Below are 27,504 nucleotides of genomic sequence, written 5' to 3'. Positions count from 1 at the left end.
CAGCCACAGCTAAAAAAATTGGGAAAATCAGCATTCCTGGCACAGCCTCCCTGGCCTGATGAGCTGGGCTGCTCGGGCACCTCCCCGCCCTCCACATGAGATATCAAAGGGGCTTCGATTACAAATAATTACACTCACTTTTAATTACAACCCTTAACAAAACGAGTGCTCAGCAGGGAGGGAAGGTCAGGGATTTCCAGACAGCTGGGAAACACGGGGAAGAGTCTGTGTAAGGACAGAAACTGAGCCTGAGGGGCTGAATAAACGTCAAATGTGAGGGTCGGGAGGGGCTGGAGAGGGCTTCCCAGAGAAGCTGTGGCTGGCTCTGGATCCCTGGAAGTGTCCAAGGCCAAGCTGGACAGGGCTTGGAGCAACCTGGGACAGTGGAGGAGTCTGGATGTGTTTAGAAGTGTCTGGATTTGTCTAGAAATTTCTGGATGTACTTGCATGTTTCTGGATGAGTTTGGAAGTATTTGGAAGTGTCTGGATGTTTCTGGATGTGTTTGGAGGGGTCTGGATTTGTCTGGAGGTGTTTGGATGTGTCTGGATTTGTTTGGATATATCTGGATGTGCTTGGATGTTTCTGAACATGCATGGACTTGTCTGGATGTGTCTGGAAGTGTCTGGATTTGTCTGGATGTCCCAGGATGTGTTTGGATGTTTCTGGATGTGTTTGGAAGTGTTTGGATTTGTCTGAATGCTTCTGAATGTGTCTGAAAGCATTTGGAAGTGTCTGGATTTGTCTGGCTGTGTCTGGCTGTGCACACACATTCCACCACCACATCCCAACATCCAAACCTGTTCCAACTTTTGTTCCATAAAACATCAGGGCGAAGGACCCCCTTTGTTCATCTTCCCCTCTCTGGTAAATCAACAATTCTCCTCAACAACGCCTTTGAACTGAAAGGGAGCACGTCTGGATGGGATATTGGGATTGAACCCTTCTCTGTGAGGGTGAGGAGGGGCTGGCATGGAATTCCCAGAGAAGCTGTGGCCAGATCCCTGGAAATGTCCAACGTGGAGAAACCTGGGACAGCGGAAAGAGTCCCTGCCCTTCTTCCAGGTCCCTCCCAACCCAAACCTGGAATCCCACGAAATACAAGCCTGGAATTCCACAGAACACCAGAATGCTGGAGTCCAGCACATCCCTCTGGCTGCCCTGGCTGTCTCCAGACCCTGGCAGGGGGCTCAGAGACCGTGGCATGAAGTCAAAAACACCTCTGGCTTCAATTTTAGCCCATGGGAAACTGCCAGTTTTATATGAGGAATTACAAGCCACAAGGGTTTTAGTGGTGTGATATTTGAACTAACACAGGGTGGAAAAGCAGAATTTTGGGATTTTTAAGATAAGGGGTTCAGTGGACAAAATGGAGGGATTTGGGCATGTCCTGACCATCTTCTTTGTTTTCTTGTCCTCCATGTCTCGGTGTGATGGTGACACTTTTCTATTGGTTTAAGGTAGAGATTCACTGTCTGACACAGGTGATGGGAATTGGTGAAGCAATTGTAAACATCCGCACGTAGTTTTGAGTATATAATGTGGGAGCCGCCCAGGACTCGAGGCCAGACTGCCATGGCTTCTGTACTAGGCGGACCACAGCAGTTCAGACAAAGAACATAGAGATAAGAAGAAATAAACAACCTCGAAAGCACAACTGGAAGCATTCCAGGCTCCTTCCTTGGCTGTGTCGGGCTAGGGAAGCAAAGACTCTTTGCCATCTCGGGCTCACCCTGACCTATAGGAACCCCGAGAGAAACCCACACCAGAAACCCGCTCTCCCTGGAGCTGCAGAGCTGCCCAGCCCCGGGCTGGCGCCGGGGGCCGTGCTGAGGACCCACCTTGGCGGGGTTGAGGGCGGTGATGACCCACACGCAGTAGGCGTTGTTGTCGTACTGCACGGGGTAGTTGGGGGACGTGATGACCCCGCTGGGCCCGCGCAGGTACGTGTCACACATCCTGGCTGGGGACACAAACGGGGACACTCAGCACTTGCGGGGGGGACCTTTCTGGTGGGGGGAGGGAGGAGGGATGAGCTTGGGATGGAAGTGGGAGAAGGTAAAAAATGTAGAAGTTGGTGTTTTTGTGGCCTACGCCGCTTCTTTTTTACAGCCATGCGGTAAAAAATGAAGGGTTTCTCTGTGAGGAGTGGGGCCATCAGACCCTGATCCCATAAAACCCTGATCCCATCAACCCTGATCCCAACAAACCACGATCCCATCAACCCTGATCCAAACAATCCCTGATCCTACAAATCCTGATCTCACCCAAACCTGATCCCAACAATCCCTGACCCCAACAAACACCAATCCCAACAATCCCTGATCCAAACTAACTCTGATCCCAACAATCCCTGATCCCATAAAACCCTGATCCCAACCAACCCCAGTTCCCTTAAACAAACTGTGATCTCAACAATCCTGATCCCAACAAACCCTGATCCCAACAATCCCCAATCCCAACAATCCCTGATCCCAACCAACCCCAGATCCCATCAAACCCTGATCCCAACAATCCCTAATCCAAAGAAACCCTGATCCCAACAAACCCCAATCCCATCAACCCCGATCCCAACAATCCCTGATCTAAACAAACCCCAATCCCAACAAACCCCAATCCCATCAACCCCGATCCCAACAATTCCCGATCCCAACAATCCCTGATCTAAACAAACCCCGATCCCATCAACCCTGATCCCATCAACCTCGATCCCAACAATCCCTGATCCCATCTCCCCTCAGACCAACACCCAGCCCACTCTCCACTGCTCACACTGATTAATTTCCTTTTCTTCCTCCTTTTTTCCCTCACAAAAATCCTTCCCTATCCAGGCCAGGAATGACACAACTCCTCCCTGATGTCCCCAAAAAACCACATTCCCTTTCTTCCTGCAGATCAAACCCCCCAAAAACACTGCACAGCGAGCATTTATTAGGTCATTATTAAGTATTTATCAGCTGGTTTCCTTCTGTGGGCTCAGAACTAAGGTGGAAACTCAGCTCTGCATCTTCAAAACATCTCAGGTAAAGGAAAAGCTGGAAAAAGTGCTTAAGCAGGGAAAATTTTGCCCGTGGAATGCCTTTGATGTAATATTTAGCTGAAATATTCCACCAAAAAAAATGTGGGGAAAAACATCCTGGTTCTGGAAATATTCTCTGCTGCTGTGATGGAGCCTCAAAATTAATTTGAAGTTTATTTATTTATATAAATTTATTATTTAATTTAGGAGGCGCATTTGCATGTGTGGAGTCTGCAAGGTTTTTTTCTCTGTAAAACAATGGAGAAATCATCTCCTGGCCAGGATGTGGGAACATTGGGAATGGCTGGGAAGCAGCTTAGGAATGAGCTGAGGTCACTTAGCCAGGATGCTGAACCACTCCTGCCTCATCCTGGAGCTCCTACAGTGTAAAAAAAAAGGTAAATCCCATTTTTCAGGTGGGATTAAGTGACTCTCCCAGGATCCAGAGGGAAGCTGCTGAAGATGGGGAAGCTGCAGAACTTTCCCCCAAAGTTTGCTCAGTGGGGATTAAGAAATGATTGAAGCCCAAGCGGTTAAAATCTGGGACTGACTCTGGAATTTGAGAGAAACCCAATAAAAAAAAATGGCACAAACTGGGAGAAAAAAGTGGCAGAAAGCTAAAATAAAAATCAACCTTTTTGAAATGAAAAAAAAAAAAAAACCTAAAACATGAAAGTCAGCAGCTAAAAAAATTAAGTTGATTCACAGAAACAGAATAATGCTGGCAAATCCTTTCTTATCTCTTGCAGGAGGACACCATAAATTTCCTTTACAGTGTCACATATTTATGCCAAATATCCTCTTACACTGATTCAATTTATTCCAGGCTTGTTTAAAGAATTACATGGGATTCCAAAGCCCTGAAAAAAATCTGCAGATGAAATTAAAGAAAAAAAGAACTGGGGAAAAAAAAACCCACCCTATTTATGGTTTTAAGAGCTTTAAAGGGATTCAATTAAAAATATTATAAGTTGTTCTTTATTATCATTACAAATATCACAATGTGACATTTCAGAGGGGGAATGAAAACAAAATGGCCAAGGGCAAAATGGGCAAAATGGGCAAAAACTCCATTCCCTGATGGCTCATGGCAGAGGATGAGGCTCCTGGGGAAGCACAGGCCCAAAATTCCACGTTTCCAGTTAAAAATCTCCCTCCATCTCTGCTTTTCCAGGTTTTATTCTAGTCCCTCCTCTTACAGGAGAAGGAGGAGAGGGGAGAAAACACCTGGAATAGGGACGATCCTGCTCAGGTTTGACATCCCTGAACAAAAGGAATGCTCAAGAGAGAGGGAAGGAAGGGATTTAGGGGCAGTTGGGAAATTCATGGAGGAGTCTGTGGGGTGAAGAAACAGGGGCTGAACAAAGCTTTAATGTGAGGGTGGGGAGACCCTGGGGAAGATTTCCCAGAGAAATCATGGATGCCCCATCCTTGGAAGTGTCCAAGGCCAACCTGGGATGGGGGAATGTTGTCCCTGCCCATGGAACAACATTTTCCTTAAGGTTCCTCCCAACCCAAACCCCTCTGGGACTCTGACCTGGCCAAGGGATTACCTGAGGGCAGGATGGGTGAGAAATGGACAGGAAGGAGCTGGGAATTCCCACAAATCCCAAAATCCAGCCAAGCTGAACCCCCTCAGGCTGCCCCATCCCTGGGAGTGTCTAAGACCAGCATGGAGGGATAGTGGAAGGAGCAGGATTGTCCTCAAGGTCCCTCCAACCCAAACCATTCTGGGATTTGACCTGAGGGTAGGATGGGTGAGAAATGGACAGGAAGGAGCTGGAAATTCCCACAAATCCCAAAATCCAGCCAAGCTGAACCCCCTCAGGCTGCCCCTGGATCCCTGGGAGTGTCCAAGGCCAGCTTGGAGCAACCTGGGAGAGTGGAAGGAGCAGGATGGTCCAACCCAAACCATGCTGGGATTATTTGACCCAAGGGCAGGGTGGGTGATGGAAAAGGGACAGGAAGGAGCTGGGAATTCCCAAAAATCCCAAAATCCAGCCAGGCTGAGCCCCCTCAGGCTGCCCCATCTTTGGGAATGTCTAAGATCAGCATGGAGGGATAGTGGAAGGAGCAGGATGGTCCTCAAGGTCCCTCCAACCCAAACCATTCTGGTATTCTCTGACCTGGCCACAAGGACAACCTGAGGGCAGGATGGGTGATGGAAAAGGAACATGAAGGAGCTGGGAATTCCCACACATCCCAAAATCCAGGCAGGCTGAGCCGCTCACCTCTGCAGACGGGCCGGTGGTCGCTCCAGGCCACGATGATGTCGCTGACTCTCTTGCAGGTGATGCTCTTGGAGCCCTGCAGGTCGTAGCCCTCGTTGCAGGAGAACTGGATGCTGGAGCCCAGCCTGGAGAGGGGACAGAGGGGACATCAGCCTGGTCCTGCCTCGTGCATCCCAGGATTTGGGGCCAAAGCCATCCCCTGGCCCTGCAGCAGCAGGCAGGGAGGAGGGACCAGCTCTGCCTCCCCCTCTGCCCCAGGTGCTGATGTCCAAATCCCAGTCTTTAGTGACATTTCAGTGGGAATTTCATCCACAGCCCCAGAAGAAGACACGCTCAGCGTGCTCATAAAGTGAAATAAAAGTATTTATCAGCTGCTGAGAGTTCTGCTCTTTGTTCTGTGGTTTGGATTCCCAGCCTTTGCTGTTCCAGCTTTGTTCCCTGAGGTAACACAATCCAGCCTGCAGCAGCTGGGAATTCATCCCGTGGAATTTAGGGACTGTTGGGATTCCCTTTCCTCTGCCCTCCCTCCTTTGCTGGATTTGAGGAGAATTTGGCAGACTGGGATTTGATTGAGAGACACATCCCATGAGCAAAACAGCCCTGGGCAGCAAAATCAGATGAAATATTGATTCCCCATGGCCACCAGCAGCTGGGGCATCCCTGCAAAGGAAAACTGGGAACTGGAAAGGAACAACAGCACTGGTTCAAACTTTCTAAACCCCAATTAGCTGGCACCACACAGACTCAGTGACAAGGAACTTCAGTCACCTCAAATTCTCTAAGGGCAGGGCCACGCTGGGGCTTGAGCTAATTTGAAAAGTGATTTTTTTTTTGGCTGTTTCAGTTTTCCAGAGGAGGGATGACAGCACAGAGAGATTCTACAACCTGGACTGGGAAAGGATAAAAATACTCCACGAGAACTTTAGAGAGCCTCACGTGGAACAGCACACACAGGCAGGGTTTTACACACGTGTCCCCCAAAACTGGGCAGGATTTTGGGAGGGGGACAGAGCAAACAGAGCCCCCCCACACCAGGAGCACAGCCAGGGACACACAGGAGCTCATGCACAGAACACACAGAAAATGTTCTTACCTAAAATCGTTGCCTATCCTTTTGCCTCTCTCGGGAATCCCAGGGTCTGGACACAAATTATGTCCCTGGGACACACCAACCTGAGTTACTACAAAGCAAAAAACAGCACATACAGAGACAGAATAGCAAAAGGAACATTCTTTCAGCAGCTGTCTTGGTGGATGTGGCGAGAAAAATGGCAACTGGGAGCTCAGAAACCTCAACGTGTTCCGTTTCATTCCAGAAAAATCAACGGCTTTGGAAACAAATATCTTGCTCAGTTTACAGACCCGAGTGTTTTCTAGGAAATGCCAGCTAGGGACACAGTTTTCCCTCCGTTCCACTACAGAAATACCTCTGGAAAAAGTTGATTTTTGTTTTTTTTCATTCTGCTAAATGACACCAATCACAGAGCCCGTTTGCTGTGATTAAAACTCCATCTGCCACCCTCCGAGGTGACCTCAGAGCCCTCCAAGCCCAGCCCAGTGTGCCAGGGAAAGAAAACAGCTCCATGAAAAGGCAGGTGTGTGATCCCAGGGGGAAAAAACAAGCACAGAACGAGAGGGAGAAAGGAGAGGGGAATGCCAGTCAAGGGTTTTAAAGCCAAGTCATTTAGTTGGAACATGGAAAATTTTATGGAGCAACCTTGATGCCAACAAACATGAAATCCATGGAGTGGTGACCAGCACTGAAGGAAAGCTCCCAGCTCCATCCTCCCCATTTCCAGCCCTCTCCAACCTGCCCAAGGTGCAAAGGAGGGTTCAGGGTGGGGGAACCGGGGGGTTCCTCAGCCCTGGCACAATCCTGATTTCCAGTCTGAATTCCAGCACAGTAATAAGGGACAAAAGGGGGATTTTGCCACAGGAATTCGGTGGGATTTGGTTTTCGTTGAACCCAAACCAATGCCACATTTCTCAGCCATGATGCTGAATCACTGAAACAACCCCGTTTCCATTCCACCTCTGCCTAGCACTGCATTACAGGGAAGAAAATCCCAATTTTATTCCAAACACGGTGCCCCAAAGGCCACTGCCAGGAGGAGGGTGACACTGAGGTGACACCAGCCCGTTTCTCATGGCAGACAGAGGGCTCAGCAGCTGGAGCCCTGCAGGGGCAGGGGGGAAGGGGAGAATCCATGGGGAGAATCCACCCACAAAGCCAAGACCATCCAATATTTGGGAATTAACCACTGGGGAATCCCTGGTGAATCCCCAACTACAGCTGTTCCTACAAGGAGGATGCTCCCCAGCTGTTGCTGATCACGAAAATATTCCAGCTTCTCCTCAGCCCTTACACCTCCTCTGATGCCCTTCAAGTCCTTTTTAGGAATTTCCTTTTTAAGGCCCTTTTTTCCTCCCTCCCCACCATGCTGGAGCAGGGATGGGGCTGGGGTTGTCCCCACACATGGCTCTGTTTCCCCACATGATGCTTTGGTGCTCTCCTTCGTGTGTGTGAGGGCACAGAGGTGAGAGAGACATGGATTCATGGAAAACAGCCTCCTGTGGGATTGTTTTCCCACTTTTCCATGTCCGTAACCCCTCGTTAAGCTCAGTCAGCAGCACCAAAGCAGCATCCAACATCCCTCCATTTTCTGTAGCTCCAAACTTTCCTTTGCCACTTTTCACAGGCCCAGAGGATTCCAAATCCCCCCAGAGTGTGAAGGAAGGGAGCCCACGGGTTCAACTCCCATCTTCTGACAGGAAAAGTGTGGCTGAACAAAGTCCCCAGGTGCCACCATCCTCCTTGGGGTTCCTTCCCTACGCACAAAGGTGATGCCTGTGCACAGGCAGCTCCAAACAAAGGAAAATTCTCCTCAGGATGAGGGACCCGATGAGGCTTTGATGTCCCAAAGCCATGTGGGAGTGAAGTGCTCAAATCCCTGATTTTCCTCTGTAAAAACCCCCCGGACCAGACACACCTGTAACAACCACAGCTTCCAGGGCTGTATCCCAACAACTGGGGCTCTTCCTCAGAGGAAAAATCACATTCCCACAGCAAATTCCTCCTCCCATGGTCAAAACCCCACCACCCCACTCCTTCTGTGTCCCCCAGAGTGGGTCACTGCTGTCACACCCAGTGATTATTTCCCATATCAGATGAAAATGAAGCCTGGAATTCAAAACTTTGGGAAGAAACGATCCCAGATCCCCAGGAAAACAAAGTTTGTCAGCCCCATTGCTGAGGTCTAAGCCCAGTTCATCTCTCGATAGCTGGAGATTCATTAACACCTTAAAACACGTGCAGATAAAGCAGAGAACAGGGAAGATAAAGCTGAGCAAGGGGGAAAGGGAAGATATCTCCATATCCTGGGAGCTGGGGAATTTCTCTTTTAAGGAGAGTGAAAGAAAAGGAGGAGACGGATTAGATGTTCATGTACAGAAACTTTTGTTCTCTACCTTTTGTTTTGGACACACACACACACAAAAAGAACAGCCCAAAGGTTGTAAACTGGATTTGTCATGCTGAGAATCCTCTGTCAGTGCCGTGTTCACCTTCCCAAAGTTCCACCTGGGCTGTGCCATTCCCAAGTGAACCCTTCAAGGCTACTGGAGAAACAACGGATCCCAAAAATTGTGATGAACTGCTCAATGTCTGTATTAGAAGCTCAGGAATTTTCTCCCCCAACCATGGGATTGATTTTCCATCCCCTCATTCTCCTGATTTTTTTTCAATTTCTTTCTCCTCGTGAATTCAGTGACAGCCAGTTCTAATTGCTCGGTTTGCCACTGGAATTCACTGTTAAAATCCTCTTTAGTTTTATCTCTCTTAATAAGAAAACTTCACTGACAGATTCCCAAGGGACAATTTCTCACTGAATTTCAGAACTACAAAATAAAGCAGCACCTATAAAAAACCTTTGACAAAGCCCCAACATTTCTCAGCATGAGAAATCCAGTGAAAGGAGGTGATGCTTTCTCCAGGCAGGAGGGGTGGGAAGGACTGCAGCAGGAATTAGATGGTTTAAAGGGTTAATCTGTGTGGTCACACCAGGGTAATTCCATGCAAACTTCTGGGAAAGATCACAAAAATCAGGCCTGAGAGTTGGGAGCTGATTTGTGGGTGCAGGGCTCACCCCAACAAGGTCCTGCTGCATTTCCAGCCCCCAAAGGTCCTTCAGCACCCAAAAAACAAAGATTTAGTGATTCCAGAACCTCAGTGACACCGACCCAGACACTGAACACTCCCAATTTTAGCAACACCAAGAGTGAAAAGGTCACAGCGAGGTCCTGACACTGGGAAAATCCAATCCCAGCTGGGAACGTTCCACCAGGAGAACTCCAAACCCCAATTTCCCACCTGGTGCTGTCCCAGAACAGCTCAGGAGATGCAGCTTCACAAGAGTTCCAAGAACTGCAGAATTCCCAGAGCATTTCCACCCAAGCCAAGCACAGCTTGTCCCCCAAGCCCCAGGTGGCTCCTGGGTCCCACAGACACCTCCCCAAAATCCAGGAACTCCCACACACTTGGCTGAGACCTAAAAGCTGCTCAACCCCCCACCCCAAAATGACTTTTTGACCAAGCTGGACACGCACAGAACTTCCAGTCCTCCACCCAAGCCCTTCCAGCCACCCCCAGAGGGCCTCTCCAGGTGGGCCTCACCCAAACACCACAAAAACCACTTTGATGCTGGTTTTATTATTTTTTTTTTTTAGATCCAAACCACCACAATTTTCCCACTGTGGGACCTGGAATGTTCACATTTACATTCTGCATTCAGTGCCAGAAACAGCCTCCAAATATACGGCCTAAAATTGCAAACTATTTCTTCTACCTGCTTTATTTGTCTCTCAGTATTATTTTCCCTCCAAAAGTGATTAAAGAAAGAAATTATTTCCAAATAATTTGACTGGTGGTGAGCAGTACAAGGCACTTAATTAAGATTTCAAACAAACACATTCCACTACAACTGAGCACAAGCAGCACCTCCCCCCAGAATTCCATATTTTTATGGATTTTTTCCTCCTGCAATAACACAAGCAGCTGTTACACCACAACATTTTGCCTCCACTCAGCCACACAAAACACACAAGGTTTAATCTGACCAGGCAACCCCAAATTCAAAACCTCTGCAAAAACATGCCGGATTTAAGCATGGATTCTTCCAGGGAGGATTTTAGGCCAGGTTTTAGCAAAGAGCACTTGGAAAGGAAACATTGCTGGTAGGAATAATCAAAAATAAAGCAGGGAGTTGAAGGTTGGACTTGATCTTTTCCAGCCTTAACGATTTTAGGACTCTGTGGCATAGCTTTAAGTGTTGCCAAGACACATAAGAATTCCTGAATTTCTGGTATTTGAGCCGGAGCAACTGGAAATTGCTCTGGAATAGGAAATTTCTTTACCCCGTCCAACCTGTTTAATTATCTGTGATGCAGACTCAGCTCATGGAACTTTGGGAACACAGAGGGGCACAGCCAACCCTGCAAATCCAGCAGGGAACAGAGCAGATAAGGCTTTGCAAGAAAAAAAAAAAACCTAAAAAACCTGATTTTCCTGGTGCCACCTCCTTGGGAATCAGCACTTCTGCAGCTGGAAATTCCCTGTGGGAGCAGAAGGCTGCAAAACAGGGACTGAAAATCCAGACCTGATGGAGAGCAGGGCAGGGGAAGGAGCTGGAGCGTCAGGGGGGTGACAGGGACCATGGAATGGGGCCACCATCCCCGTTATTCCAGCTCAACAACTTCCAGCCTGAGCTGGACAAGATTTGAGCTCCCAAGATGCTGCACTGGCAGCTCTGAGCCCCTTGGGATGGGATAAAGCAGGCAGAGGGAATGAATTCCTGGTTTTTCTCCTCAGAAGTGCAGGATCTGCTGGAAAGGGAAGTGCAGGTGCTATGTCCTCCTCAGCCTCAGTGCCTTCAAAATGGGTGAAACTGCTCCAAAGGCCATTCCCAGGAAGGAGAAATGGGAATTCTGTGTATTTATGGAATTATGTGTATGTTTTTATACAATACTTCATGAAACCAATGATTTCATCACTCCTTTCCCCACGTTCCCCAAAATCCAGGGCAAAACACCCCCCACTCCAAACACACCCCTCTGTCTCCACACCCAGCCAGGGGGGTTTTCCAACTGGATTTCCCACTCAGTTTAAGTGCACTGGGATGTATATTCCAATAAATTCTTCCTGGCAAGGAATGTATCACCCAGACAGGAACAGCTTGGACTCCATTTTAAAGGATAATTTCCTTTACAGTGGAATTATTTTCCCCTGGACATGCCCCCAGTGTTTTCTGCTCTGGAGATTTTGGGTTGTTTTTTACCTTATTGGGCCTTGCTCCCAGAAAAAAAACAGAGCCTCTGAAAATTCTCCTGGGAGCTGGGAGGGAGACTCTCCTTCCAGACAGACTCTGAGGATGATTCAGATCCAGTCCATGCATTTTTCTGAATTTTGTATGCAAAATCCACCCGGCTGAGATGTGCAAACTGCTCCTCTCTGATGGGGGTAATGGGCTATGCAACAAAATGAGCAATTCCAGCTTCTCCCCTGAAATCCATTTGGAAAAATGGATTTCACATTTTACACCCTGCTCCCATTTGAATCCGTATAAAATATTAACTCCCAGCCTGATCCCTCCTGTTTCATTTTAGTAAGAGGCCAAGATTCAGGGACAAAACCCACAGGTTTTGCTCCTGATTTGGGAAGAACCTGATGGAAAGCTGAAGGATTTCCCACCTGCCCGAGGGAGGCACAGCAGTGACCCCAGATGTTCTGCCCCTTACACACCAAACACTAAACACAACCTGAAAAATCAGCATTACAAACCCAGAATGATGTTTTTTTTTTTTTTCCTGCAGGGAAAATGAAATAAAACTCAAATACAAAAAGGAAGACGCTGCTACTGCCTCTGTAAATTTTCTAATATATATTTTTTAATGTTGTCCCTTATCCCTGCTCCTTATTTACAGCAAGAACACCGATCCCAACCCCAACATTTTTTGTTTTCCCCACTAAAAGGAGCCCAAAGCCGCGACCCTGGAGCACAGAATCAACCAAATGCAGAGACTCCAACCCCCTGCACCCTTCCAGGAGTTAGTAAATGCTTGTGAACAGAGCACTGGGAGGAGGGAGTGATGCAGAAATGCAGAGGGAAGAGGGGGAAGCACCCAAACTTTTCAGAGTGGCGAAGTTTTAGAGATTACTGGGAAGTCCAATGAAATGTTCCAGGAGATTGTTATCAAAAAGACAGTGAGGAAGAGCCAGAAAACTTACACACAGATGTCTTCTGGTTGTTGTCCTTGCTGGGCATGAGCTTCACCCCTCTGGACTTCAGCTCCATCTGCTTCTTGACTGCAGGGGTGGGAAACAAAGGAAAGACGAGGGAAATGTTTAGCTGAGCTTCAGGGATTTTCAAGTTTTTAATTTAAAATAAAAATGTGAATCACCCACATCCTGCATCCTTCCCTTTGGGATCAGCCAGCTTATCCTGACTCCTCAAAACCAGCAGGGGTTTTTGTTTTTCCATGTTAGGGCTTTGGAGAGGGATTTATTTTCCATGTTAGGGCTTTGGAGAGCTTTAGTTTCATAATAAAAATGGGGTCCAACCCCCCCATCCCTCTGTAACCCACTGAAAATGGGAGGCAGGCAAAAGGGAAGCTCTGAGGAACTTCAGGGATGCTGAGAGGAAAATGCTGAGCTGGTTTCTTTTCCCCCAGTTTTTCTGTTGCAGGAATTTATCCCACAAACCCATTACACAGCAGAGCCATTCCAGGGGAGCACTCATAACCTAAAAAACTGCAGAGCTGGTGTGAATAAACAGCAGGAAAAGGCAGGAAAATAGCAGGGAAAAGAAAATTAAACCCCATTATTGGCCAAGGGAAGTATCAGCTTGGAGCCCCACAACTGGGGGACTCCTCCCAAAGCGTGACCATTCCCTCCCGGCTCCAAACCTCCTCCAGAAGAGGGGAAAAACCAGGAAAGGGAACAAGAATTCACCCATCTCCAAGAGCCCCATCCTTTCCCAACAGGCAGCTCCCCACGCCAGGGAGCAGCAATTTGTTCTTCTGCTCTGGACTTGGCTGCTGCTGCCTCCACCCCAAGGGTTTGACACAAACCCCACCTGGCAGAACCATCTGGGAGCAGCAGAAACACCTGGATTTGGGATCATTCCAGCCTCCAGAGGCAGGAATTGGGATAAAAGAGCCTCTGCTATGAGGATTTGGGATAAAAGAGCCTTCACTGGGAGGAATTGGGATAATTCCAAGAGGATTTGGGATAAAAGAGTCCTCATTGCAGGAATTGGGATAACCCAACAGGAATTGGGATAATTCCAACAGGAATTGGGATAACCCAGTGTCCACTGCAGGATTTGGGATAAAAGAGCCTTCACTGGGAGGAACTGGGATAACCCAACAGGAATTGGGATAATTCCAACAGGATTTGGGATAAAAGAGTCCTCATTGCAGGAATTGGGATAACCCAACAGGAATTGGGATAATTCCAACAGGAATTGGGATAACCCAGCGTCCAAATCCCTTTCTGGGAGCCTTTTCCTGATGAGCCAGCCCTTATCCATGGAGAAATCCACTTCAAACCATTCTCCTCATGTTCTTCATCTTGTCAGGCTTTCATCCCCAAATTAGCACATTCCTAAGACAAAGCTGTCAAGAAAAATTACCCATGTAACTAAAGAGGGGGTTTTTTATCGTGCTGGGTTTTTTTTGGGCTTAAAAAGAACCTGTTTGGAACAGCTGCTGCACGAGGCTCAGACAGGGAGAGGCTCCTTGAAGCTCACCTGAGGTGCTGCTTTGAGGGAGATGCTGGGTGCAGCTTTTCACTCATCATTTCCTCACAGCTTTTGGCTTTCTCTTTAAATAAAGCAGCAAGAACTTCAAAAATTTTAACTGGAAAATATTCATGAGGAAAAGCTGCTGCTGCTGCTGCTCCTGTCTTCCTCACCAGCTTCAATCTGTTCAGGGCAGCTGCCTTTTTTTATTAATTTAAGAAGGGAAAACTAATTAACAGCAGGCTGCTGTCAAAGCAAATCGACCTCTTTGTTTCTTTTTACTCCAAATCCACCTGCAAGTGCAGCAGGAGGAAAAAAAAGCAGCAGGTTTTGGGATGCCCCAAAGGTCCACGTGGATGGGAATCACGGGATATTTCCAACTTGATCTCAAGGTTTTTAATAAATGTAATATCAATGGATCAAAAAAAGGACTTGGGGCTACTGAAACTCACATTTTTGAGGTAAAAATCTATTTTCGCTTCAAATAAAATAGTGACAGACACTCCTGCAGTGATTCTGTAGCTTCTTCCAAGCAAATACAGGGATAACCCCCCAATCCCAGCCCAACATTCCCTCCCAGGCAATAAAACCCAGACAATTCCAATTTTCCAAGGCTGAATTTGGATTTTGATTTGAATTTTCCAAGGATGGTGGCTGGGACTCTGCAGTCTCTAAGTCTCTGCTCTGTAGTTGTGCTCTGGGGCACGAGCAGTGATGGAGCAGCTTTACAAAATAATCCCCATGTTTGTATTCTCCACAGCTTCCCACTGCACATCCCCTTATCCAGCCCCCAGGGAACGTTCCCACTCTCCATGCAAACAAAAGCTCAGCTGGGATGATTTGTGCACCATAAAGGGAATTTAGAGGCCAAGCAAAGCTTCCCAAGCATTGGTGAACCCCACCAGAGCTGATGGTGGCACCATGGATGGGATGAGACATCCTTGGGAACTTTTCCATCAGGACACAGCAACCTGCAGGGATTTCCCCAGTGCTGAACATCCCAAATCCAGGAGAAGGCAGTGGAAGGTGCCAGGGGGTGGAATGAGAGGAATTTTAAGGTCTCTTCCAACCCAAACCATTCTCTGGATTCTCTGGCACGGGGAATTCATAATTTGGATACACCCAGGCTTGGAAATTTTTCAGGGACACATTTTTAACCAAGGTTCTCCCAGAGCCATCCCTACCAGATCCCATCCAACAAACATCCTCCTCCAACCCCGTTCCTGATGGAAAACCTGGCTCCCAGACCCCTCAGCAATGGGAACAAACACCAGACACTCATCACCCAGCACCAATCCCGAAATTCAGAGCCCGAGCTGCATCCCCAGGAAACATCTCCTCCCCTAACTGCACCGTATCCCTTTCCAGAAGAATTGATAAAGATAAATTGGTGAAGATAAATTGATAAAGAGGGATCACTGCATCCTCTCCTCCTCATCCTTCATTCTGGAGCCCTAATGATGGAAGTCAGACTTTACAAATGACTCTATTTAGATCAGAACCAGGCACAGTGAAGCACCACTTGTTTCGTGCTTTTTAAAAATTTAAATAAATAAGAACAATTCTCCCACTCCCTGCCCTCAAAAATCCGGTACCTGAAAATCGACTTTGTTTGTAAATTGGAATGTGGAGCGGTACTACAAAGGACTGTGTCAGGATAATTGGATGAACAGAAACTCCTGTTTTCTGGAGGGTTTTGCTGCTCACACACATCCAACAGATCTAATGGAATACTCAGCATCCTGTCAGATTTGAGAGATGACATTACAAAGCTCTGCCAGCATGGCAGGCAGGCCGGGCTGTTCCTTTTAAACCACTTCGTGTTGCTCTAAATGAGGATTTAAGCAGACATTTATTTATTTTTAATTTGGAAAACAGTGTTTCAGCAGCAACAACAGAAAAAAATCTATTCCATGAAGCTCTGTTCTCCTTGTTGGGGGAATTGCTGTTAAATCCAGATCCTGCCTGGATCTCTCCCTCCTGCTGGCATGATTCAGCAGCAGGATGCTCACAGGGGTTCTTGTTCCTGGAGGTGAAGAGAAAACCCCTCAAATGCAACTCTTTGGAAAAATCCCTCTTTTGGCAGCCTGAGCAATGGATCTTTGGGAATCAGAGCTTGCACAAGCACTGGGATTACCAAGAATTGCCCAGGAGACTCCACAGGTCACATGGCAGGAGCTAAAAATCCCTTTGGAACCCAAGGGTGTGATCCAGGAAGAGGAGTGGGAGATCCAAGATGAGAAATGGAACATCCAAGACGAGGAAGGGAAGATCCAAGATGAAAAGGGGAAGACTGAAAATGAGGAGGGGAAGATCCAAGATGAGGAGTGGGAGATCCAGGATGAAAAGGGGAAGATCCTAGATGAAAAGGAGAAGATCCAAGATGAGGAATGGAAGATCAGGATGAAGAATGGAAGATCCAAGATGAAAGGGGGAGGATCCAAGATAAGCAGTGGGGTATCCAAGATGAGAAATGGAAGAGCCAACAGGAAAAGGGGAAGATTGAAAATGAGGAGAGAAAGATCCAGGATGAGAAATGGAAGATCCAAGATGAGGAGTGGGAGATCCAGGATGAAGAGGGGAAGATCTGTCCAAACTGAAGCCAAACTGATCTATCCATGGGTAGAACTACAGATCTACCCATGGACAGATCTGTAGCTCAAAGCCATGGATGGGGCTGGGAGCACCCTGGGATAGCGGGAGGTCTCTGCCCATGGAAGGGGTGGAACTGGATGGGATTTAAACCCATTCCAAACCATTCCAAGATTCCATGACACCCTCACAAAGCCATTTATGTGTCTCTCTTGACCAGGAGAGAGCTCCCGAGCCCCTCCCTGAAGGAGGCAGCTCTGTCCTGTGCCGGGGCTGGAGCTCATCCCATTTATCTTCCTCCCGGAGGGAAGGGAAGCGGCCGGGGCGGGGAGATCGATCAAAGCTGCAATTATGTGTTGGTAACAATCAGCTCCAGAGCAATTAGGGAGCCAAGTTCTACCATAAAACATGTGCAGAGAGGGGCAGCAGCAGCCAGGGCAGCATTCCCATCTCTCCCATTCCAGCCCTGCATTTCCAGCCCCTCTGGTGGGAGGCACACCTGAAGTGCTGCCACCTCACCTGATTAAAACACTTCTAGATTATTTTCTTCCACCTTTTTGAGGAGACAGGATGGGGAGGAAATTGTAAAAAAAAAAAAAATCCTATGCACAGATTTCTCCCAGTCCCTTTGATTTCCTTACATGGGGAATGGGGAAAAAGCATTTGCAAAAATCAAGATTCACCTTAATGAAAGGGAAAAAGGAAAGGGGGAAACATTTAATTCTCCCAAGAAGGGAACGAAACGAATTTGCTGTATTCAACAACAACAACAAAAAAAACCCTCTCCACAGCCTGATTGCATCTAACCTTGCTTTTACATTCCTAAAGTGATTTCCAAATGAGGGCACGGATTAGGGAGAGCGGAGAGGGAACAGACAGAGAAGGTGTTCTGCAAAACTCAGGATCAATTTAAACAAGGTGGAAGGGAAATTGTTTTCTTATAGATTATCAGCAAAGCCAGACCCCGTCCCAGAGGACACAGGGGGTTCATAAATGATGTACAGACACGTCTTTGGAAAACAGACAGCAAATTAGAGCCACTCTAAAGCCTCCCTTCCTTCTCCTGGCCGATCCTGATTCAGCTTTCCTGATGAAAAATGCATTTCAGCTGCTGTGCTTCACGTGGAATTACATGGCCTGTTTTGTAGGGATTTATCTCCAGTGAAATATTTATGTCCAGGCCAGGTTGTGGAAAGGGTTACAGGGAAGTTTTTAAAGTATCAGCATCTCCTGTCCTACTGCACTGCCTGCAGACACCTTCCCTTCATCCCTGGGAAACTTCACTGCTTGGCTGCTTGTTTTGCTGGTTTTTTAAACATTGAAAGGCAGAAAGAAGCTGCCAAACACCACAAAAAACAGCAAGAAAAACGAGGGCAGGTCCCCTCTGGCAGCTGGGCCGAGGTCCTGTCCCGATTCCAGCTCAGGAACGGGGAGTTCAGTTCATTCTCAAACACTCAGTCCCCAGCTCACTCCCTCTGCCAACGCTGTGCTGGAGACCAGAACCCCCTGATATTTATCTGATCAAGGGGAATTAGAACATTCACCCTGACTTTGCTACGGAGGGAGAAAGGCTGACTCAGACAGGTGCTTTGGAGAAAGCTGCAATGCTGACAGCCAGGGAAAAGGCATCCAAAGGGAAGCTGCTTTTTCCAGGTGTTTGTGCTGCACAGCAACAACAAAAGTTTGGGTTTTTTTTTTCCTTGCAGTTTAAAGTCATTTATAGGTTCAAGGAAAGCAGGGAAGTTAAATAATGATGTGGTTTGTGTGTTGAGGCCATGACAGCACTGCCAAGAACAACCTGGGAACATCCAAACGGGGCAGCTTTGTGGATTTTTCCAAGGAAAAATCTCCCTTTCCCTTGACTCCTCTCCAGAGGTTTTTCCCAGCAAAAGCCTCTTGAGAGCAAACCTGCAGAGCTCCCCTGAGCCCAGCCTTGGAGGGGACTCAAAGCCATTCCTGCTCCTTCCCTGCTTCACTCCCCCTCTCCTGGATCCTGCCTCCAGAGCCAGCTGCACCCACAACCTCCTTCAAAGACATCACAGGGATTGGTGGGAACACTTCTAGGGAATCCACTCAATCCATTCTGGTCCCACCAGGAGCTGCATCTTCACTGCCAAAGGTTCTCCTGTCCCTCAACATCACCTGAACATCCCCATCCTGAAATCTTTATCCTAATCCTGAATTCTCCCCTGTGAAGGTGGGGAGAGGCTGAAATGGATTTCCCAGAGAAGCCCCTGGATCCCTGGGAGTGTCCAAGGCCAGGCTGGAGGGGACTTGGAGCACCATGGGACAGTGGAGGTGTCACTGGATGGGTTCTAAGGTCCCTCCCAACCCAGACCAGTCTGGGTTTTTCTATGAAACCCACTATAGTAAAAATGCAGCAGATCCTGACTCAGGGAAGAAATGCTGATGTGTGGCTCCAGATCAGAAGGCTGAAGGATAGCTTTATTAAAACTATACTATATTACATTAATATACTATTTAAAGAGAGACTGTACTATTCTACATACTTACTTCTTACTTACCTGTCTAACTAACTCAAACTCGTGACTCTGCTGAGAGCCCAACACAGCTGGGTCCCATTGGTCACTGACCCCAAACAACCTTCACCAGGATGCAACCCAGCAGTCACCCCAGGTGAACAATCTCCACACCACATTCCACATGGGCAAAACAAAGGAGCAGAGATAAAGATTGTTTTCTCTTCTTCTCTCTGTGCTTCTCCTGAGAGACAGAATTGTGTCTCTCTGTCCAGAGAATGGGAATGTCACAACCCATGCTTTGGGGGATTCCAGCTGGAAAATGAACAGCAGCAGGACCATGCAGGGAGGCAGCTGGGGATTCCTGGCAAAGCTGGCGTGAGTGAGGCCAGGCAAGGGCATTTATTTCTCTCTCCTTACCTTGGTACTGGGCACTGAAGCCCTTCTGCCTGTGGTTGCCATCGGAGGTGAAGTGCAGCCGCAGCCAATTTTTACTGCTGATCACAGGGGCAGGCAAATTCATCCCAGTGAACCTGCAAGACAGCAAGGAGCACAGCCACGTCAGGACCTGGGAGTGGCACCCCAAACCCGGCTCTCCAGGATTACTCCTCCCCCAGGAGCTTGGGAACTCCTCCGTGGGTACCACACAGCCAAGGAGAGCACCTTCCCCACTCCAGGGCTGTTTCCAGCCCCACATTCCTGCTGGGATTCCCATCTGAGAGCTCCATGTTTGCAATGACAGAGGTTCCCATTCCTTTTTCCTAAGGCACAGAACATTCCCAAGCTTCTTCAGTTCCACTCTTCACATTTGGTTAACCTCAACACAAAAACCTGTTCATTTTAACTCAGGAAGGGAAAGGATGGCAAGAACCTCTTTATTTTTTATTTTATTTATGACCAATCCCAACCTGAGGAAGATTCCAGCCAGCAACAGAGGTGGGCAGCTCCAGAGCCCAGCAGCAGCCCTTCAAATCTGTTCAAAATTTTATTTCCTTTTAAAATATGATGTTGTTTGCTTCATTTAACTCCAGCTCACAATTCCTAGCTGAGTTTTGTCCCAAACCAAGTTTTAGACTGGACCACTTCAACTCAGACTGAGGTCCACAATGGTGACATTCACCACTGGGGACAGCAGTGCTCCCTCCCTCTGTTCCTGTTAATGAAAGTTAATTATTTTAATCCCCAATTATCACTTATTTTAAAATTACTGCAATTTCAACACCCATTATAGGCATTCCAACACCTTTCATTGGCATCCAACACCTTTTATTGCCATTCCAGCACCCATTTTTGGCATTCCGACATCCATTTTTGACATTCCAACACCCCCTGCTTTTTTTAATGAGGGCAAAAGGATCCTGGGAATCTGTTCCATCCGGAGAGTAATTCACATTTGGTTATTAAACATTTTTTAGCAGCAGATCTGACAGCCCATGGAGCATCTGAAGAGTCCTTCAGTCACCCAGCCAATCCAGAGGTGACCTCAGCTCCTCAAAGTGGGAGCCAGGCTGGAATTGGCAGTGTTAATTAATGGCAGAGGGGCTGCCCTGTGCTCCCAGCCCGTTAATGAGCTGGCAGGGTGATTAGTGCATAACTAAAGCATCTCTGCCACCTACAGTACAATCCAAACCCTGGATTATCCCGTGCCTGGATCCTGCAGCGCTCTGAGAGGATTTAAAACTGGGCTTTAGGGTTGTTCCCAATCACTCCTCCATGGATTGTCTCCATCCCTGTTCCCCAGCCCTTTCAGGAGGACGGGGTGGAGCAGAAATGGATCCTCTGTGGCTTTTTGCCATCCTTGGGGAACTCAAAGGCAGCTGAACCCATTGAATTGGAAACTTTCTCAAAGAACCAAGTTCAAACAAACAGATTTGAGGCCGAGACCTAACATGGGATTCCTCAAACCCATCCTGAGGAAGTTCCCCTGGCTGGCTGTTAAACTTAATGCTCTCACCCTCCAAGGGCCATTTCATTGTTCATTCTGCAGCAGCAAACCCCTCAGAAGCAATCTTTAGCTATGCAGAGCCAAATTTCCCTTTCACAGCTGTAATTCAATTGCCTGAGATAAAAAATAGACAACAATGAACCAAAGCTGCCTGAATGAGGCCCAACTTCTCCTGTCCCCCATCCCCATTTTTGGTTTTGATCAGCACATCCCTGAAGGGTGGATATTGTAAATGCAGGCGAACCCGGTGGGAGGAAGTGCTGATGTGTGACTCCAGCTCAGGAGGCTGAATGATTTCTTTATTATAACTATGCTATAACACATTAATATACCATTTAAAGGAGATACTAAAACTGCAAACCTACTTGTTCTAACTCCCATATCTAACTCACTCACAACTGGTGACCCTCTCTCGAGATTGGATTGGCCACCAGGCTCAAACAATCCTCACCAGAACCCAACCAAGCAATCACCCCAGGTAAACAATTCTCCAAACACATTCCACATGGGAAAAACAAGGAGCAGAAATAGAAATTGTTTTCTCTTTCTTCTCTCTGTGCTCCTCTATGAAAAATCCTGAGAGAGAGAAGAATGTGCCGCAGCCACAGGTGGATTCATCCCAAATCTGGGATGTCTTTCCCTTGTGACACTGAAGCCTCCACATTAAACACAATTCCTTTATTCAAAACAGGGAGGGGTTAATGCCATCAAAACTCCTCTTTTTGAGAAAAAGCACTGAAGTGAGCCCTTCTCAACTCTTTTACTTCTTTCCTTGCTCTCTCACTTCCCACTGAATCCAGGCATTAAATATTTATCCCATTCCCTCCCCTGGCACAATTAGTATGGCTGTACACGGCTGGCACTGATTACTCTGCATTCACGTCCCATTACCTATTTACAATCCCAATTCCTGCTTTAATTTGTTTCCACGCAGAGAGGAAGAAAAGGAAGGGGGAAAAAAAATCAATAAACTGTCACAAAGTGAGGCAGAAGCACTGGAGGAGCAGGAGGAGATGTTTGCACACGGATTTTGAGCGCCCTGAAATCTGATGATCATCAATTTGGCCATTAGTTCTTCTTAAATGGACCCAAATACAGTGAGAATTCCTGGTGTGGATGCTGCAAAGCCAGTGCAGGAGTCAAAGTCATGACTAAAGGCAGGAATCCCACCTGAAATCCTGTTATTCCAAGTGAAATACGTGGAGATGATGGATTAAACATGAATTTGAAAGCATTCTGGTTTCCTGGTGCTGCCCAGAATCAGGGTGCAGTCAAACACCAGCTCCAAATAAAAGCAAAGGACATCACTGGGGATGTTTTATCTTCTTTTTTTTTTTTTTCCTCCTTGAACTGCTTTAGTTGATTTATTTAACCTCTCTGCTCATTTAATCTCTGTTTTGACACCCCCTTGGATCTCTGCTGATAATCCCTAGCATCAGCCAGGCTGGGTCCTGGCTCCTCCTGGAGCCTCCAACACAAATTTTGGGTGAATCTCCCTGAAATTTCATCTTCCTGGAGCTCAAATCCACCTTTTCCTTCCCTGGCTGTGTTTAACCCAAAGTGAGACCCACTGGAATGGCTGGAAGGAGGAGGAGAAGGAGGAGAGATCCCAGCAGCATTTCCACGGATGGAGGAGTCAAGGAGAGGTCCCAGCAGCATCTCCATGGACGGAGGAGTCAAGGCTGGTAGTCATCACAAAATCCAAGAAGAACACACCTGGATCATCCCTGGAATGCCCCAGGACAGGTTGGAGCAGCTGGGATAATGGAAGGTGTCCCTGTCCATGGATGTGGTGGCACTGGTTGGGATTTAGGCCCTTCCCAACCCAAACCATTCTGGAATTCCACGATCCACAATTGGATTTGGCGCTGTGGACGCCCAGCATTGTTGAGGGCACAGAACTGAGCCCAGCCCAAATTTCACTCTGAGCTCCATCCCCAGCCCAGCCAGACCCTCCTTTTCCCTCCCAGCCTTTATTCCACTGAAATCCTGCCAATTCTGACTCATTTCCCTCTCACTACAACCCAGGGACACCTCTCAGCAGCTCTTCATCTCCCTGTGTATTATTATTCACTTCACCTGTATTTTTAACTTTTCATCCAAACCTCTCCTCAAATTATCAGGAGAGCTGTACCATTAATTCTGAACATCTTATTTGAGCTTGTCTGCTCTCTTAAACAAAATATACTTAAGCACCTCTAGACCTCATTTCTGGCTCACAGGAGACTTCTCCTCACTGTGGACTTCTACAAGGAAAATGAATCATGAGATCAGTTCTTGTTCCTCCTTTCATGCTGCAGGGATGGCAGGAGCACTCCTGCACCTTCCCTCTGCTCCAGAGCCTGCAAGTGCCTCAGCAAGGGCAGGGACAGATCCCACATCACCCCACACACCTCGGGAAGCAGCAGCTCAGCACATGGAAGTCCTCTGCTTATAGGGAATTCTGTCAAAAAACACCCTACAAACACGGCAAAGGAACTTCTGCCAGCAGCCAGGGATTTCCCTTGCAAGGATCTGCCCCCTCCAGGCCTCCCAGTCCCCTCCTTCTCTGGAATGTTTTAAGGCTGGAATTCCCCAGTCTTAAAAACACCCATCTGAACCCCAAGAACAGATTTCAACAAGCTTTTTCCTGCAGGAGGAGCAGTGCACTCCTCATTTCCCCAAAAAAAAAGAACGGGAATTACAAGGCCTGAGCACCCTTTCCATGAGGAAATTCCTCCTGGAAATTTCCAACCTCCTAATGTCCAACCTGAGTGCAGAAAAAAGGTGGATCCTGGCAGGAACCCCCTCTCCTCCAGGCTTGCCACTGCCTGAGTCCATTCTGAAATATTTCAGAATTTTCCAGACGTGGCTTTGAAGTCGAAACCTTCTGTGTGACCTCTGGGATGTCCTGCACTCAAAGCTCTGATGAAATTTTAGCTTCACCAGGGTGAAAACTGGAAATAATTTCTGTGCTGGTGGCCAGCTCAGTGCTTTACAATCACCTTTCTGCACCAGCTGCATTTTGCTCCGTGGGAAGTTGAGCCTTTGGGTTAAAGAGCTTTTCACTCTAAAAAATAAAAATATAAATTTTATGAATGGCTGGGAAATACTTGCCCCCAAGATGAGCTCGTTGCTCTTTTTGTATCTAACGTGGAGATCCATTGCCTGTGTGTGTAAATGTGTGGAATATCCATGAAATCCAAGAAAAACTAATCCACAGTGGGTGGGTTTGTGCATAAATCACTGCTAAATGTAATAAAAACCCCTCAGAGACACTTCCACCTGTTGGGTTGCTCAGCTGCGACAGTTCCACAAATGCCTGTGGACCATTGAATCACTTCTCATTAAAGTGAAATTAATCCAGAACAGAGATCCAGGAGAATTCAGCCTGAGATAATTTTGAAACATTTCAGAGGTGAAGGAAAATAGCAGAAAAATGAGATTATCAGGCACCCTGGACAGTGGAAATTGGTTTGGCTCTGTTTCCAGTTGAGCTCCATCGCCCCAAATCAGCCAAGGATTTGGTTTATGCTCCTGCAGAGATGAGCTGGGAAAATGCCACATAAAAAAAAAAATGAAGAATTAAGAACTCCAGTGTAAAAGTTCCTGGGGAAAAAATAAATTATTTGATCCTAGCCAGCAAATTTATCTGAGGGCAGGAGTTAAAGGTGATGGAGGTTTTGCTGCTGCTTGGAAAGACTTTTACCTTTTGAGGGAATGCAAGGAAAGAGGAAGGAAAAGGGAAGTGGAGGAAAAATTTATGGGATTTCCCTTCCAGCAGCAGGTTCTGGAAGGAGCAAAACAGGAAGGAAAAACAGGTTCTTCCTCCTCCTGTACCAGTGCTGCAGCCACAGGGAGACCTTTGTGCCCCATGCAAATGGGGGCAGAAAGGGCTCCTCGCAATTAAAATAATCAAATAATGAATCCCACCCTCGCTGCTAATTACCCCAATGAAAAGAAGCCAAGGGACAGAACCAAAGCACTTCCCACACACTCCCACCCTGAAACCAGAGCTTGGTTCCCGTCACACCACAGCGAGGTGACAAACACGATTTTATTTATTCCATTCAGAGCCAGCCACCCCTAATTCAGCACAACAGTTTTGTACATGCAGGTGAACCCGGTGGGAGGAAATGCTGATGTGTGACTCCAGCTCAGGAGGCTGAATGATTTCTTTATTATAACTGTGCTATAACACATTAATATACTATGTAAAGGAGATACTAAAACTACAAACCTGCTTGTTCTAACTCCCATATCTAACTCCTCACAACTCGTGCCCCTCTCTGAGAGTGCAGCCACAGGTGGGTTGGATTGGCCATCAGCTCAAACAATCCTCACCAGAACCCAACCAAGCCATCACCCCAGGTGAACAATTCTCCAAACACATTCCACATGGGAAAAACAAGGAGCAGAAATAGAAATTGTTTTCCCTTTCTTCTCTCTGTGCTCCTCTATGAAAAATCCTGAGAGAGAGAAGAATGTGCCTGCCACACAACAGAATGCAACTGAGGCTCTCTAACGCTGCATTGCAAATCCTCCCCCCAAAAAACCTGCTACAGCTTTATTAGAATTTCCTCTGAAGCCTGGATATCAGAGCTGCAGAGATTGTTTTCCCCGGGCAGGCAGGGGGAGATGCGCTGATAAGGAGCCGGGCTGTGTTTATCAGCAGATAAATAACAACCAGCCCTCCACGCAGGGCAGCCTCACTCCCGGCTTTGTCACCCTAACAATGCACTTAAATTCCATTAAAGCTGGAGTTTTACTGCCGAACGAGCCTGGGGAGGCAGGCAGGGGGGATGTTTCAGCCCACTAAAATCTGCAGAGGGAGCCCAAGGAGCTGCAAGGGAAATTTTGGAGCTGCATCCTGGCGCTTTTCCAGCTCGCCGGGCACAGAAGTTGCTCCCTCTGGGGAGCGGAGCACAATCAGGTCAGCTCAGCTGCGCTCCCAGACACGCAGGAGGGGCTGAGCTGATCCCGGCTGCCTCCAGGATGTCACATTAATAATGGAAGAGGCTCGCTGGAAGTGACAAACTCGCTGGAAGTGACCCTGCTTGGTGGCAGCACTGTCGGATTAAGCCCTTTTCTGACCTAGAGATGGGGCAACTGAGAGGCGTTTTAAAAACTTTTTTTCCATTTTCAGTGTCATTTAAAAAGTAAGATGGTACAAGTGTTACAATTCATATTATCACAATCAAAACCCGACTATTTCCTAATTACAATACACTGCAAGTATTTCTTAACCTATCAACTTTCACCACACCGTACTACAAATACCTTCAAACCAAAAATCTAAAATTACCCTTCATAAATCCTAATACAATACGTCTTTTATAATTCTATTTCTCCAAAATATCCAGTCTTTTTTACAAGACCATCCTTTAAAACTTGTTTCTAATTCAATTTCTCTCTCAACAACATCCATCCTGTTCTGTAATATTTTTAAACTCAACGTTTACATGTGTATACACACGATGTGAACCTTCTGTCGGGTTTTAAGTATTTTTTACAAATCCATTCCCCACCAGGGTCACACCAGGCGTGGGTTCAGCCCTGTCCTGTTCTCTCCTCCCGCCTGTCCCTCCTGCAGCTCTGATCCTGTCAGGCATTAATGTTGATAGCAAAAGGGTTTTTAAATCACAGGGATTTCGGGAGTCAGAAGGAAAGTTAGGCTTAGTAGGCCCTGGGAAAATACCCTGGGAAAGTATAGGCCTTGTGCTTGCTAGAACTGCACCTGTGTAACCAGGATATGATAAATGATAGAATTGCTGAAAGCGATGATTGTGGTCAGGGGCTTGAGAAAAGATCACGAGAAATTCATGCTTGAATAAGGTCAATGTATACAACAGAACAATATAAGTTTAATAATTAATATGTAAGTTATATAACGATAGAATATGAAACACGTTCAGCTCGAAAGCCACGTGGGAGTCAGATTTGGGTCTGTACCCCTGATTCCCAGAGCTCCTCAATAAAGCACCTGCATAGAATCATATTCCATGATTATGTGTGCTCCTGAACGCTAACAATGTGACATTAAACAAAAATTGTTTCCACCCCCTCTGCTCAGTCTCCAGCACCTGGGAGAAGGAGTTTTCCCAGGCAGCCCACATTTCCAGAGACAGGATTCAGCTTTTCCACCACAAGGCCCTCACAAAAAGGCATAATTTAAGTGGAAAATCGATGGGCAAATATTCCAGCAGCAGCAGCGAAGGTGCCACTGCCAGGGGTACGATGCCAGGTGTGGACAGAGCAGGGATGTGCCCATGGAATTGCATCCACACAATCCTGGCACACAGCACAGGAATCCCTCCCATCAAAAGTGCCAGGATAAACCAGGAATAATTAAAGCCCCCGAGGTGGCTGCAGAGCCAGTGGGAGACAAAGAAATCATTCAATTCTTCTCCAAGGTCATCCAAGCAAATGAGGCCTCCCTGAAGATTCCCCAAGCTGAAATCTCCA

At 47.2% G+C, this 27,504-nt stretch overlaps 1 protein-coding gene and 1 long non-coding RNA gene across 5 annotated transcripts in view; one reads left to right on the top strand and one right to left on the bottom strand.

Annotated features, from left to right (window-relative positions):
* CSMD2 (CUB and Sushi multiple domains 2) overlaps positions 1 to 27,504 on the bottom strand; it is a 287,236-nt gene that overhangs the window by 119,747 nt on the left and 139,985 nt on the right. For 3 of the 4 annotated variants that reach the window (XM_068172583.1, XM_068172582.1, XM_068172581.1), the window contains 5 exons: positions 19,536 to 19,648; positions 12,531 to 12,608; positions 6,342 to 6,429; positions 5,249 to 5,373; positions 1,840 to 1,961 (listed from right to left, as the gene is read on the bottom strand). In XM_068172583.1, coding sequence (XP_068028684.1) covers positions 1,840 to 1,961; positions 5,249 to 5,373; positions 6,342 to 6,429; positions 12,531 to 12,608; positions 19,536 to 19,648 — 526 coding nt within the window. The remainder of the gene's footprint in view (positions 1 to 1,839; positions 1,962 to 5,248; positions 5,374 to 6,341; positions 6,430 to 12,530; positions 12,609 to 19,535; positions 19,649 to 27,504) is intronic. The other variant, XM_068172584.1, reaches the window with a different exon arrangement.
* Positions 1,837 to 4,300, top strand: LOC137462344 (uncharacterized). The gene is made up of 3 exons (XR_010993671.1): positions 1,837 to 1,941; positions 2,893 to 3,021; positions 4,192 to 4,300. It is a non-coding gene; the product is annotated as an uncharacterized lncRNA (long non-coding RNA).

This window comes from Anomalospiza imberbis, chromosome 25 (assembly GCF_031753505.1).
Source record: "Anomalospiza imberbis isolate Cuckoo-Finch-1a 21T00152 chromosome 25, ASM3175350v1, whole genome shotgun sequence".
NCBI lineage: Eukaryota > Metazoa > Chordata > Aves > Passeriformes > Viduidae > Anomalospiza > Anomalospiza imberbis.
This window is presented reverse-complemented; position numbering and strand designations above follow the sequence as displayed.